The sequence below is a fragment of the Neomonachus schauinslandi genome, chromosome 1, assembly GCF_002201575.2.
Source record: "Neomonachus schauinslandi chromosome 1, ASM220157v2, whole genome shotgun sequence".
In the NCBI taxonomy this organism is placed as follows: domain Eukaryota; kingdom Metazoa; phylum Chordata; class Mammalia; order Carnivora; family Phocidae; genus Neomonachus; species Neomonachus schauinslandi.
This window is the reverse complement of record NC_058403.1, coordinates 206,946,685-206,958,695: the sequence shown is the minus strand read 5'-3', so window position 1 is coordinate 206,958,695 and position 12,011 is coordinate 206,946,685. Positions and strand designations below refer to the sequence as shown.

General features: G+C 53.8%; 2 protein-coding genes across 11 annotated transcripts in view; both read left to right on the top strand.

Annotated features, from left to right (window-relative positions):
- Nucleotides 1–219: 219 nt before the first annotated feature.
- On the top strand, nucleotides 220–7,918 carry QTRT1 (queuine tRNA-ribosyltransferase catalytic subunit 1). Its single transcript, XM_021705352.1, has 10 exons — nucleotides 220–573; nucleotides 801–869; nucleotides 968–1,106; nucleotides 4,515–4,593; nucleotides 4,698–4,813; nucleotides 6,769–6,907; nucleotides 7,164–7,239; nucleotides 7,362–7,471; nucleotides 7,558–7,645; nucleotides 7,740–7,918. Exons 1-10 carry the CDS (start codon nucleotides 331–333, stop codon nucleotides 7,890–7,892), a joined length of 1,212 nt encoding a protein of 403 aa, XP_021561027.1. The 5' UTR covers nucleotides 220–330; the 3' UTR covers nucleotides 7,893–7,918.
- Nucleotides 7,919–10,239: 2,321 nt separating this feature from the next.
- DNM2 (dynamin 2) overlaps nucleotides 10,240–12,011 on the top strand; it is an 86,677-nt gene continuing 84,905 nt past the window's right edge. For all 10 annotated transcript variants that reach the window (XM_021704955.2, XM_044914714.1, XM_021704953.1 and 7 more), the window contains exon 1: nucleotides 10,240–10,559. In XM_021704955.2, the coding sequence (XP_021560630.1) occupies nucleotides 10,399–10,559 (161 nt within the window). In that variant the 5' untranslated portion in view covers nucleotides 10,240–10,398. The remainder of the gene's footprint in view (nucleotides 10,560–12,011) is intronic.

The following is a 12,011-nucleotide window of genomic DNA, read 5'->3' as shown; positions in this document are numbered from 1 at the left end:
AGGCGCCCCTTTTACAACGTTTTTAATGCCGAGACACTATTATTCGCCCCATTTTTAGAGGAGAAAATTATCCCTTAGAGAGAGGCTTTGACTGTAGAGCGGACAAGTGACGGGGGTGGGATTCGAACCCATAACAATATTTATTTTCCCCGACAACACGTAGCGGGTGGGAACGAACTGAGCGCTCCGCGGGGACGAGCATGCTGGCGTCCGTTGCCATGGTTCCCCCACGCACTTCCAAAGCGACAGCCAGCTCCCTGCCTCACGTGACTTCAGCCAATATGGCGCCGCCCAGGGTGTTGCAGTGCCCACGTGGTTCCGTTAGCTAAGATGGCGTCAGCAGTTAGCCCGACGTCCCTGGAGTCGGCCCCGCGGCTCATGCGGCTGGTGGCCGAGTGTAGCCGATCCAGGGCCCGGGCAGGGGAGCTGCGGCTGCCGCACGGGCCGGTAGCCACTCCCGTGTTCATGCCAGTGGGCACGCAGGCCACTATGAAGGGCATCACGGCCGAGCAGCTGGACGCCCTGGGCTGCCGCATCTGCCTGGGCAACACCTATCATCTGGGTCTGAGGCCGGTGGGTGGGTTCTGCCTCGGTGGCGCGGCGGCGGAGAGTGGGGGGGGGGTACGGGCACCGCCGAGGCACAGGCATGCATTTAGGTCAGTCGACAAAAGTGTATTGAGCTCCCCCGGTGGCCCGGGCCTTGTTCTGGGCGTGAGGGAGCGGCGGGGACCGTAGCTGGCTAGCCTTGTCCTCCAACATAGCGCTCACCCCTAACCTGATCTTTTCTTGCCCAAACCCAGGGCCCCGAGCTGATCCAGAAAGCCCACGGTCTCCACGGCTTCATGAACTGGCCCCACAATCTGCTGACGGTGAGGTGGAGTCGGGGCCGGGATCCCAGGGCACTTCTCAGAGGTGGAGATTCTCCAGTCCCACCCCCCTGACAGCCCTGCGGTGCGATTTCCCCCAGGACAGCGGCGGCTTCCAGATGGTGTCTCTGGTGTCCCTGTCCGAGGTGACGGAGGAGGGCGTCCGCTTCCGCTCCCCCTACGATGGTGAGGAGACCCTTCTGAGCCCGGAGAAGTCCGTGGAGATCCAGAACGCTTTAGGTGAGCGAATCCCGGGCCACCTCCTCTTGCCTTGCCTCTAGAGGGTGGAGGTGAGGCGGGCCGTTCCTTAACGTGCTGCTCGGCTTTGGCTAAGTCACTCCCCCTGCCTGAGCTTCAGCGGGGCCAACTCAAATGAGGATAGTTCACAGAAATAATGACATAATGTTTGTAAATCTCTTAACACAGTGCCTGGCATGTAGGAGCTTTTATTATTATCTCTAATGCTATTCTTTCTCGTAAATGGCAAGTTAGCTGGGCAAAGATATGTCGAAATAAAGAGAGCAACAAGGGGGGGACTGGGGAAGCTTTCAGTCCCTCCTATTTCTATCATTCCTTGATAAAGACAATGAACATATCTCTTTTAAAAAATTTTTTATTGTTATGTTAATCACCATACATTACATCATTAGTTTTAGATGTAGTGTTCCATGATTCATTGTTTGTGCATAGCACCCAGTGCTCCATGCAGAATGTGCCCTCCTCAATACCCACCACCAGGCTAACCCCTCCTCCCACCCCCCTCCCCTCTAGAACCCTCAGTTTGTTTTTCAGAGTCCATCGTCTCTCATGGCTCGTCTTCCCCTCCGATGTCCCCCCCTTCATTCTTCCCCTCCTGCTATCTTCTTCATTTTTTTTTTCTTAACATATATTGCATTATTTGTTTCAGAAGTACAGATCTGTGATTCAAGTCTTGCACAATTCACAGCGCTCACCATAGCACATACCCTCCCCAATGTCTATCACCCAGCCACCCCATCCCTCCCACCCCACCCCCCACTCCAGCAACCCTCAGTTTGTTTCCTGAGATTAAGAATTCCTCATATCAGTGAGGTCATAGGATACATGTCTTTCTCTGACTGACTTATTTCGCTCGGCATAACACACCAGTTCCATCCACGTCGTTGCAAATGGCAAGATCTCATTCCTTTTGATGGCTGCATAATATTCCACACTATATATATACCACATCTTCTTTATCCATTCATCTGTTGATGGACATCTTGGCTCTTTCCACAGTTTGGCTATTGTGGACATTGCTGCTATAAACATCGGGGTGCACATACCCCTTTGGATCCCTACATTTGTATCTTTGGGGTAAATACCCAGTAGGAACATATCCCTTTTAACATATATTATATATATAGTGCACATTATGTAGTTTTCAGCTCTACCTCCTTCCTGTCTTCTTTTTTTAAAAAAGACTTTAGGTATTTATTTGGGACAGAGGAGGGGAGAGGCAGAGAATCCCAAGCCATCGCCCTGCTGAGGGAGGAACCAGAGGTGGGATTTGAGGTGGTGCTCGATCTCACCACCCAGGTGCCTATTCATTCATTCATTCACTCATAAGTTTCCTCCTTTAAGAAACGAGTTCCTTTCCCCGGTAGGATCTCACAGGGTCTGAATTTTGCTGATTACATCCCCATGGTGCTGTGTAACAGTTTTCTTCTGCCATTAGGAGTTCCAAAGTGGTAATGTTCGTTCTTCATTTATCAGCCAGATTATTTCTGTGAAGAGAAACGTCCATCACCTACTCCTGGGTGACCAAGAAGTTCAGTTCATATAGGAAAATGGGATTCATTCTTTTCCTTATTTACTAGTTTTCATGGCTTGATTACTTAGCATCCTCCAGCAGTGATGAATTCATCTTTAGTGTTTTTAGGATCACCATGAAATGAGGGGTTTGTTTGTTTGTTTGTTTATTTAATCATGGGTTTAAATGTATTTGCTGTGTCTCAGTCTCTTGCAGTGGAATCCATCCTATTGATTCTCAAATTGCCCCATCTTTGGTTTGTGTGGTGCACTCTGCTTTTTTCCTGTAAAGATGCATCTTGACAATATTCCCCTGAGCTTTTCTAACATGTATAAATCCATAGCCCCTAATCTGAAATTCTTCAGGTCAATTCAGAATTGTAATATTTTATAAGGATAATGCAGCATACATAGCATCTTAGTAGGTCTGGGACAGTACCCTGTTAAACTTTACTTGTTTCTTTTAGTTGTTCCTTTTCCATTTAAAAAAAAAATTGTGACCGGGCACCTGGGTGGCTCAGTCGTTAAGCTTCTGCCTTCAGCTCAGGTCATGGTCCCAAGGGTCCTGGGATCTAGCCCCGCATCGGGCTCCCTGCTCGGCAGGAAGCCTGCTTCTCCCTCTCCTGCTCCCCCTGCTTGTGTTCCCTCTCTTGCTGTGTCTCTCTCTGTCAAATAAAATCTTTAAAAAAAAAAAAATTGTGGCAACATAAAATTTACCATTAAAAAAAGTTGCCACTATAACCTTATTTATTTATTTATTTTTAAAATATTTTTTTAAATAGGCTCCATGCCCAACGTGGGGCTTGAACACATGACTGTGAGACCAAGAGTGGCATGCTCTACTGACTGAGCCGGCCAGGCGCCCCACTATAACCATGTTTAAAGATTTTATTTATTTATTTGAGAGAGAGAGTGAGAGAGAGAGAGCACAGAGGGGGGAGCGGGAGAGGGAGAAGCAGACTCCCTGCTGAGCAGGTAGCCCGATGCAGGACTCGATCCCGGGACTCCAGGATCATGACCTGAGCCGAAGGCAGTCGCTTAACCAACTGAGCCACCCAGGCGCCCTATAACCATGTTTAAGTGTCCGATTTAGTGGCACTAAGCACATTTGCATTGTTGTGCAACCATCACCACCATCCCTCTCCAGAACTCTTCATCTTGCAAAACGGAAACTCTGTGCCCATTAAACACTAACTCTCCATTCCCCTCCGCCAGCCTCTGGCTCTCGCCATCTACTTCCCGTCTCTATGAATTTGACTTCTCTAGGGACCTCATCTAAATGGCATCATACAATACTTGTCATTTTTGTGTCTGGCTTATTTCACTGAGCATAATGGCCACAAAGTTGTAGTATATGTCAGAATTTTCTTCCTTTTTAAGACTGAATAAGGCACCCGTTAAATTGGATTTTATAAAAGATTATCACTGTCTTGGGTTTTGCTGTGAAATTAGGTATGCCATAAGCGTAAGATAAAGTCTTTGATTTTGAGAAGTTTCTAGATTTTGGAATTGTGGGAAAGGAGCATTCTGTTAAGGGTTGGACCATGATTTATTTAGCCAGACGTTGATGGTCACTTGGGCTCCCATTATGCTATTACCCGCCACGCCATGGCGGATCACTTTGTATTAACAACATTTTGCTCTTGAAGGGTAAACGTGCAGGAGTGGGATTTTATTCCATGTGCCTGGGCAGGGTTTTAGCTGGGGTGAGGCAAGACCAAATGGGTATTTTCGAAAGCTTCCTCTGGTTGTTGCATAAACAGACTGGGGGGCTTCGTGGGAGTCAGCAAGACCCAAGGAGGGACTTCTAGGGTCCAGCTTATCCCCAAAAGGAAGTGAAGGCTTTCCCAGTGATGGTGCTTCTGTCCCACCCCCCAGGCTCAGACATCATCATGCAACTGGATGATGTGGTCAGCAGCACTGTGACGGGGCCACGCGTGGAGGAGGCCATGTACAGGTGTGTGTGTGTGTTTGTGTGGGGATGTGTGTGGGGGGGAGGGGATCCGAGTCCTGTAGCCTTGTCTCCTTACCCTAGGGCTCATGACTAGGGCCCTCTTACAGGTCAATCCGCTGGCTGGACCGATGCATTGCAGCCCATCAGCGGCCAGACAAACAAAACCTCTTTGCCATCATCCAGGGTGGGCTAGACGCGGATCTCCGGGCCACCTGCCTCGAAGGTAGAGCCATGTGCTGGTCCATCCAGGGCTCATCCATCACTGAGGGCCCCACATGGGCCTGGCATGTGGTGGTGTGGACGGTGGTTGTTAATGGGTGGAAGGAATAGCTGAAGCAAAGGCCCGGGGGCAGAATGGACTAGAATGTTTGCAGAATGATAGTAATTCCAATAGCTAGCGATTTGGGGGTAGTCATCAGACGCTACGCCGTATGCCGGTCACAGATTGCCCCATTGAGTTTTCATAGCCATCCTGTAAGGTGGGAACTACCAGGTTCCCGAGGTTACAGAAGAGGAACCTGAAGCACAGAGCTGTAAAGTCACTTACCCCAAGCCACGCAGCTTGGACATTGCAGAGCTGAGATTTGGACCCAGTTCCTGGGCTGTAGAACCTACAGCATTAACTGATACAGGTGCTGCTTCCTCCCCAGGGTCAGGCGTTGGGGGTGGGGTCCAGGGATTGTGCTGACACTGGAGGCCCTGGGATACCACACTGAGGTACTGGGGAGCCATGGAGGGCTGCTGAGTGGGCAAGTGACAGGGACCAAGAGGAATCATGGAAAAATCCCAGTAGGATAGGAAGCAGAAGGCCCCTGAAGAGGTTGGAGTATTTGCCCAGGAGAAGAGTGAGAGACCTATACCAAGGCCATGGCCATGGAGACAAAAGGGAGGCAGAGATGGGGACGCAAAGGCGAAGTGTCATAGGCAAGACTCTGGGTCCTAGAGTTTGTTTGGCTGGATCCAGACCTCTGATCTGCTGCCTCATGGTTCTGCACCCTTGGCCTCTCTGAGCCTCCCTTTTTTCCTCTGTGAAATGGGCACATATTCCCAATGTCATGGGGTCGAAGTGAGGATAAACGGGAAGGTCTGTTTAGTCCTGTGCCTGCACCTGGCATCCATGTGTACCGTTGTGCAGACTGTCCTTGTTGTAATTCCTTTTGTCCTCCAGCTGTGCCCAGCTCCCGGTCCAGTGAGCCATTTTAAAGGAGACCCCCAGGCAGAGATACACTTCACGTCACAGCTCAGTATGTGTGGACATAGATGAAAGCAGAAACCAAGACTTCATGAAATGTTACCCTTACACGTGAAACATTTTCTGGCATTCTCTGTGCTCTCATTTGAAAAACAAAAAAAACCTACCACGCTGGTCTTGCCCTAGCAAATTCAGTTTTGGCCACACTGGTGATGCTTCTCGAAGCGCTCTAAGCTCACCTGCACCAGCAGCAGCACCGCCTGGGTTCTCCCCGGGACGGGATCAGAGTCCACGGTGAGGTCGGGGTGGGGGGTGGGGTGGCTGGGAGGCCACATTTGAACAACTTGTCTCCAGTGGATTGGACTGCTCATTCCAGCTTCGAAATCTGACCCTTCGGACGGGTCCATTGTGTCGATGCTGTGGCCTCCCATGGTTCAACTAGGCAGCTGGGGCCCAAGGCAAGGCTGGGCTTGGAGACTAGACCTGGGCTTAAACCCAGCCTCTGGCATATGCGGCAACCCACTCCTTTGTGGGCCAGACCAGATCAGACCCACGGGGTTATTTACCCCGGTTGTTGGGAGTCTCTTCATGTTTTGGTGCAGAAACGTTACAGATTTTGAGGACAGGCTGTTACCTTGCATGTGGGATGTTCGCTGTTCTAAAACCTGGAAAATGCTCAGTTTTGAAACATACAAGGCGTCATCTTCGCTGTCAGTGAAGGGTGCACAGGCTGTAGCCCTCTCCTGAGGACTGAAGGAGAGGAGGGAGCTTCACACACAGCAGGCGTTCAACATATGGTAGCTGAGCTCACCAGCGGCCTTTAGACAGACAGATGGAAAGACAGACAGATACCCGCCCTTCCCCCACTTCTCTCTCTTTCTTCCTGAGGATCTGCCCTGGTCTGGGCAGGGTCTGCCCTGGGGCTGCAGAGGAGGAGGCGTATTTTCTTTCACCCGGTGACTCCTCACCTTGCCCTGTACCCCCAGAGATGACCAAGAGGGACGTGCCAGGCTTCGCCATTGGGGGCCTGAGCGGGGGCGAGAGCAAGGGCCAGTTCTGGAGGATGGTGGCCCTGAGCACCTCAAGGCTGCCTAAGGACAAGCCACGCTACCTGATGGGGGTCGGGTATGTGGAGACGAGGGGAAATAGCCCTACCTGTGGGAAGGGGTTCCTGGGGATTCCTGCCCGGGCTGGTGTTGGTGGAAGGACACAGCCTTGCCTGGGAGGGGACTAAAGGAGGACATGGCTTTCCTCTGGGGGCGGTTCAGAGGGAATGTGGTCCAGTCCCTGGGGAGTCGGAGTGTCTGTGATGGGGGGAGGCCTGGGTGTGTGACCAGGGCACGAGGTTCTCTGCTCCCTCCCTCCATGGCGCTCCTCCCAGCTATGCCACCGATCTGGTGGTCTGCGTGGCTCTTGGATGTGACATGTTCGACTGCGTCTTCCCCACGCGGACGGCGGTGAGGCCCTGGCAGGGGGCAGACGACGGGTGGGGGGCTGGGGGGGCCAAGGTTGGGGTGGGGCTGGTGCGGATGAAGGCCTGGTTGACCCCCCACCTTCCCCTCGTCCACGCCTCCCCCAGCGCTTTGGCTCCGCTTTGGTGCCCACTGGGAACCTGCAGCTGAAGAAGAAGCAGTATGAGAAGGACTTCCAGCCCATAGACTCCAACTGTGCCTGTCCCACCTGCCAGAAGTAGGCGGAGCTGGGCCTGGGGGCTGGGGGAGGGTGTGGCGGGGTGCAGGACTCCGCGTGGCTGAGCCCCAGCCTCCTGTCCACAGGCACAGCCGGGCCTTCCTGCACGCACTTCTGCACAGTGACAACACGGCTGCCCTGCACCACCTCACTGTCCACAACATCGCCTACCAGGTGGGCCTGCGGCCAGGGCGGGCCAGGCTTGGGGTCGGCGCGGGGGAGGGCCCCGGGGCCCCTTGGCTGACACCTACCCCCCCCCCCCCCGCAGCTACAGCTGATGAGCGCCGTGCGTGCCAGCATTGTGGAGAAGCGCTTCCCTAACTTCGTACGGGACTTCATGGGCACCATGTATGGGGACCCCACCCTCTGTCCCACCTGGGCCACTGAAGCCCTGGCCTCGGTGGGGATCACACTGAGTTGATCTGGCTTGGGGGAGGGAGGGAGGGGAGGGGAGGGAATGGGAGGTATCGAAGGATTTTTTTTAATTATTATTCTAATTTAGAGTATATCTGTGCCTTCTTGGGAAGGTGGCCTGTCTTGGTCCTCTTCCTCCTCTGAGTGTCACTGTGGCCAGTGTGTCGTCCCCGTCCCCCCATCCTCCCCCACCCCCCCGCTGATAATAATAAGTAACCATAGCAGCAGCTGATCTCTGGAAACCACCTGGCGTAGCCCAGCATGTAGGATGTACCCCAGCACGGGAGGTGCATCCCTTTTCCTATGGCTCAGGCCCCCCAGCCACCTGTGGGGGCACTTGTTACCCCACTTTTCACAGGTGAGGAAACAGGTGGAGAGGGAAAGTAGCTTACCCAAGGTCACCACTGAGAGGTAGCCCCCTGGCTCCAGAGCTCATGCTCTGAGCCTTGACTATTGACACGTGGCTTAATTTTGCTGTCAGTAAACACAGTGATGAAGGCAGTAGGTGTGATCTAGCAGGTGCTTACACTGTGCCCGGTACTGTTCTTTTTTTTTAAGATTTTTTTTTTTTTTTTTTTTTTTTAAAGAGCGTGAGAGCAGGAACACAAGCAGAGGGAGTGGGAGAGGGAGAAGCAGGCTTCCCCCAGAGCAGGGAGCCCGATGCGGGGCTCGATCCCAGGACCCTGGGACCATGACCCGAGCTGAAGGCAGATGCTCAACGACTGAGCCACCCAGGCGCCCCACGATAAGGGTTTTTATATTGAAAAAGTAATCCATGTATACAATGTGTAGGATCCACTATTCTAATAGCATAAAAATGCAACTTTTTGATCAGTTTGTGTATTCTCCCAGAGATTTTCCATGTGTATATATTTTTCATGAATGTGGGCGCCCTTGATGTGCAGTTCTGTACCTTTTTTTGTCTTAGTATATTTCAAATTGTTTACACGTCGGAACACGAAGACTTCCTGTCTTAGAGCTGTTGCACAGTATTTATTTAACCAGCTCACTGAAGGGGATGTAGGGTGTTTCCAGGTTTCCGTCACTGTGGTCAAGGCTGCAGTGCCAAGCCTTGTCGGTTAACTTTTTGCCCACCTCTCTGAGACCGGGTCTTGGAGCAGGCATATACCATTGGCCGCTCTGCCACTCCCCTGTTACGGCCTCATCAGCCCACTTCCCTACCTCCATTGCATCTGACTCCTTATTGGGCTTCTTTCTGGCCAATCTATGCCTAGGGGGATCAAATCACTTCTTTTCATAAAATCCTTCCACCTGTCTCCGGCTTTTTTTCCCACGAGGTCAAGATCCCTAGATGCCAGAACCTCCAACACCGACTGCAAAATAATATCTTTTCAAGGGGAGAGGATCCATTGAGTTTCATTGGGTACTCAAAAAGGTCACGATGCGCTCAAGTTGAAGAGGCAGGGGAACAACGTTGCAGGCATTAGCCGAATCAAGTCGGGGCGTGAGCAGAAGGTAATCCTAGGAAAGGGCACAGCATTTGCAAAAGCGTGAAGGTGGGACTTTACAGGAATGAAAATGAGAGCCAACGATGCAGCGCTAGACCGCCTCTCCCTAGGAACTACTAACGCCGGACTCCTCTTCAAAGCGCTTTGAAACCCCGCGCGAAAAGCTGGTTTGCAAGCCCCGGGCCGAGATGCATTCTGGGACTTGTAGTTCTCTTTAGAGGCCGGAAACTCAGAAGCGATGGACACTACCGAGTCCCACCACGAGGTGTCGCCCTTCGGCGAGTACGGTGGGCCTTATCCCTTACTCTGGAAGACTAATAGACCTACAACAATCACAAAACGGGAGATTCTTTGATTGACAGAGAAGTCCTCAATCAAAGTCAGGATTCGGAGGTCAAAGCCCGTCCTCTCTGGCTTTGTTGGCTGGAGGAACGAAATATTTATATAAACCAATGGGGAATTCTTAGGAAACTAGTTAGTGTCAAGTGACAAACCACAGTCTATGAATCGATCCCTAATGTCATTGGCCGGCACTTTCGACTGGCGGGTCTTCCTGCCAATAAGACTTGGGTTTTCTTGCCGTCGGGGACCTCCCATAATAGGCGGAGCCAACATTGCCTTTTCCCGAAACACCGCCTCCTGGCCTTGACAACTCGCTGCCCCGACGCTATTGGCTCTTGCGGAAAAACGACAGTTCTGGAGTCCAATGAACCCACCGGGAGGTCTCCTGGGGGAAGGTTCACTCAACCATAGGCCTATGCCTCTCTTTCACTGGCTCGTGTGTACGAGTGGCAGCGCGACCGGCCAATCGGGGGCGGTGTGAGGGCTTTGGGCGCAGCCCCGGAGCCCGAGCGGGAGGTCGCTCGGGTCAGGTGTCGTCTGAGAACCGGATGAGGCGGCGACTGTGAGGCCGAGCCGGGAGCGGGCGTCGCGCCGAGGCCCGGGCGGGCGGGGAGCAACGGCTGCGGACGCCGCGGGGCCGCGTCGTTAAGGGCCGGGGGCAGGCGGGGAGCGCGGGGCGGTCGGGCCAGGGCCGCCGGCGCCATGGGCAACCGCGGGATGGAAGAGCTGATCCCGCTGGTCAACAAGCTGCAGGACGCTTTCAGCTCCATCGGCCAGAGCTGCCACCTGGACCTGCCGCAGATCGCCGTGGTGGGCGGCCAGAGCGCCGGCAAGAGCTCGGTGCTCGAGAACTTCGTCGGCCGGTGAGCGAGCGCGGCGGCGACGGCGGGCGGGCGGCGGCCTAGGGCGCGGAGGGCGGACTGGGAATGGCGCGCCCTGCGCAGCCGGCGTAACTGCGGCGCTTGCGTGCCCGCGACGGGGACGGGGACAGGGAGGCGGGCTCTGTGGGACGCCCTGGGCGGAGGGCTTCCTGCAGGGGTTGGGGAGCCGGCTCAGGCCCTTGGGGCGTCTCACCGACTGGGGGGGGGGGCGTGGGCCAGGAAGTGCGGTGGACCGTCGCCGACTCTTCTGGTCCCCCCTTTCGTGGCTGAATTCTACCATCTGGTTGCCTGTGGTTCAGGGTCCCTCTTCTCTGTCTGTCCGAAACCTGCCAGCTAGATACCTATTGGTTCGAACCCCTGTGGTCTGGCTGGCTGTTCATTTATCTGGAGCAACCCCTGCCGTCTGGTTAGCTGTCTCTCTGTCCTGGATAGAACTCCTTGCCACCACCATTTGGTTGTCCATCTGTCCATTCCCTCAGGGTGGCCCCCTGCTGCCTGGCTAGCTGTCTGGGGTGACCTGTGCTGTCTGGCTGCCCGTCCGTGCCCCTCGCAGACTTTAACACTTAGCCGTGCCTCTGTTGGGTTACTCTGGCTAGCCTCTGCAGTCTGACTGGCTGGCTGGACCCTAGGGGACTCGGTTGTCTGGTTCTAGGCAGACTCTAAAGCCTGGTCCCTGGCAAACGCTGGCTTCTCTCACAAATAGATCCTTTTGTCTGTACAGGTGTCGGCCTTATCTTAGTCTGCCCATCAGTGCCCTGGCAGGCCCTTTTTGCCTGGCCCCACCTCTGCAGTAGGGAGGAGGTGGTGGGAGCATGCAGAGGACAAGGGAGCTGAAGGATGAAACCTGAATTTCCCTGTCAGTTGGAAGTAGGCCCTGGGGGCAGGGGGGAACCTTTCTGCAGGATTCTTTCCCGGCCCTTGTCAGGGTGCTCTGGTATCCCAGAACACAGAGGCCAGCTCCCAAGCGAAAGCCTGCAAATTGGGGGCCTTCGTTGGAGCCTTATCAGGCTTTTGGGCAGCCCTGAGAAGCCTCAGTGTGCCCATCTGTCCGGTGGGCAAACTCCACTCTCTGGGCTGTTTCCAGGATTCAGGAAGCTGATGAATGAGAGCTGGACATGTGGCCTCCAGGGGTGTTTGGTTCTTTCCTCTCCCTCCCCCCCGCCTCTTGCCCTTCTGCCTTCCAGATGGGCTGTCACTTCTCCATTCTGGGAAGGACTCCATTTGTGCCTGTGGCTGCCAAACGATAACATCACAGTAATCGTTAGTATTACTGTGGTTGTTATCGGTGTTGAGGGGTAATGTTCATCTGGCAGGCCCCAGGCTGAGTTCTTTTGTCAGCCTCTTGAGCCCCATGGTGAGCGAGGTGGAAGTTCTCTTATCCCCACCTTAGACAGGAGCAGGGAGGCTCAGAAAAGACTCATTCTTGGCCCAAGG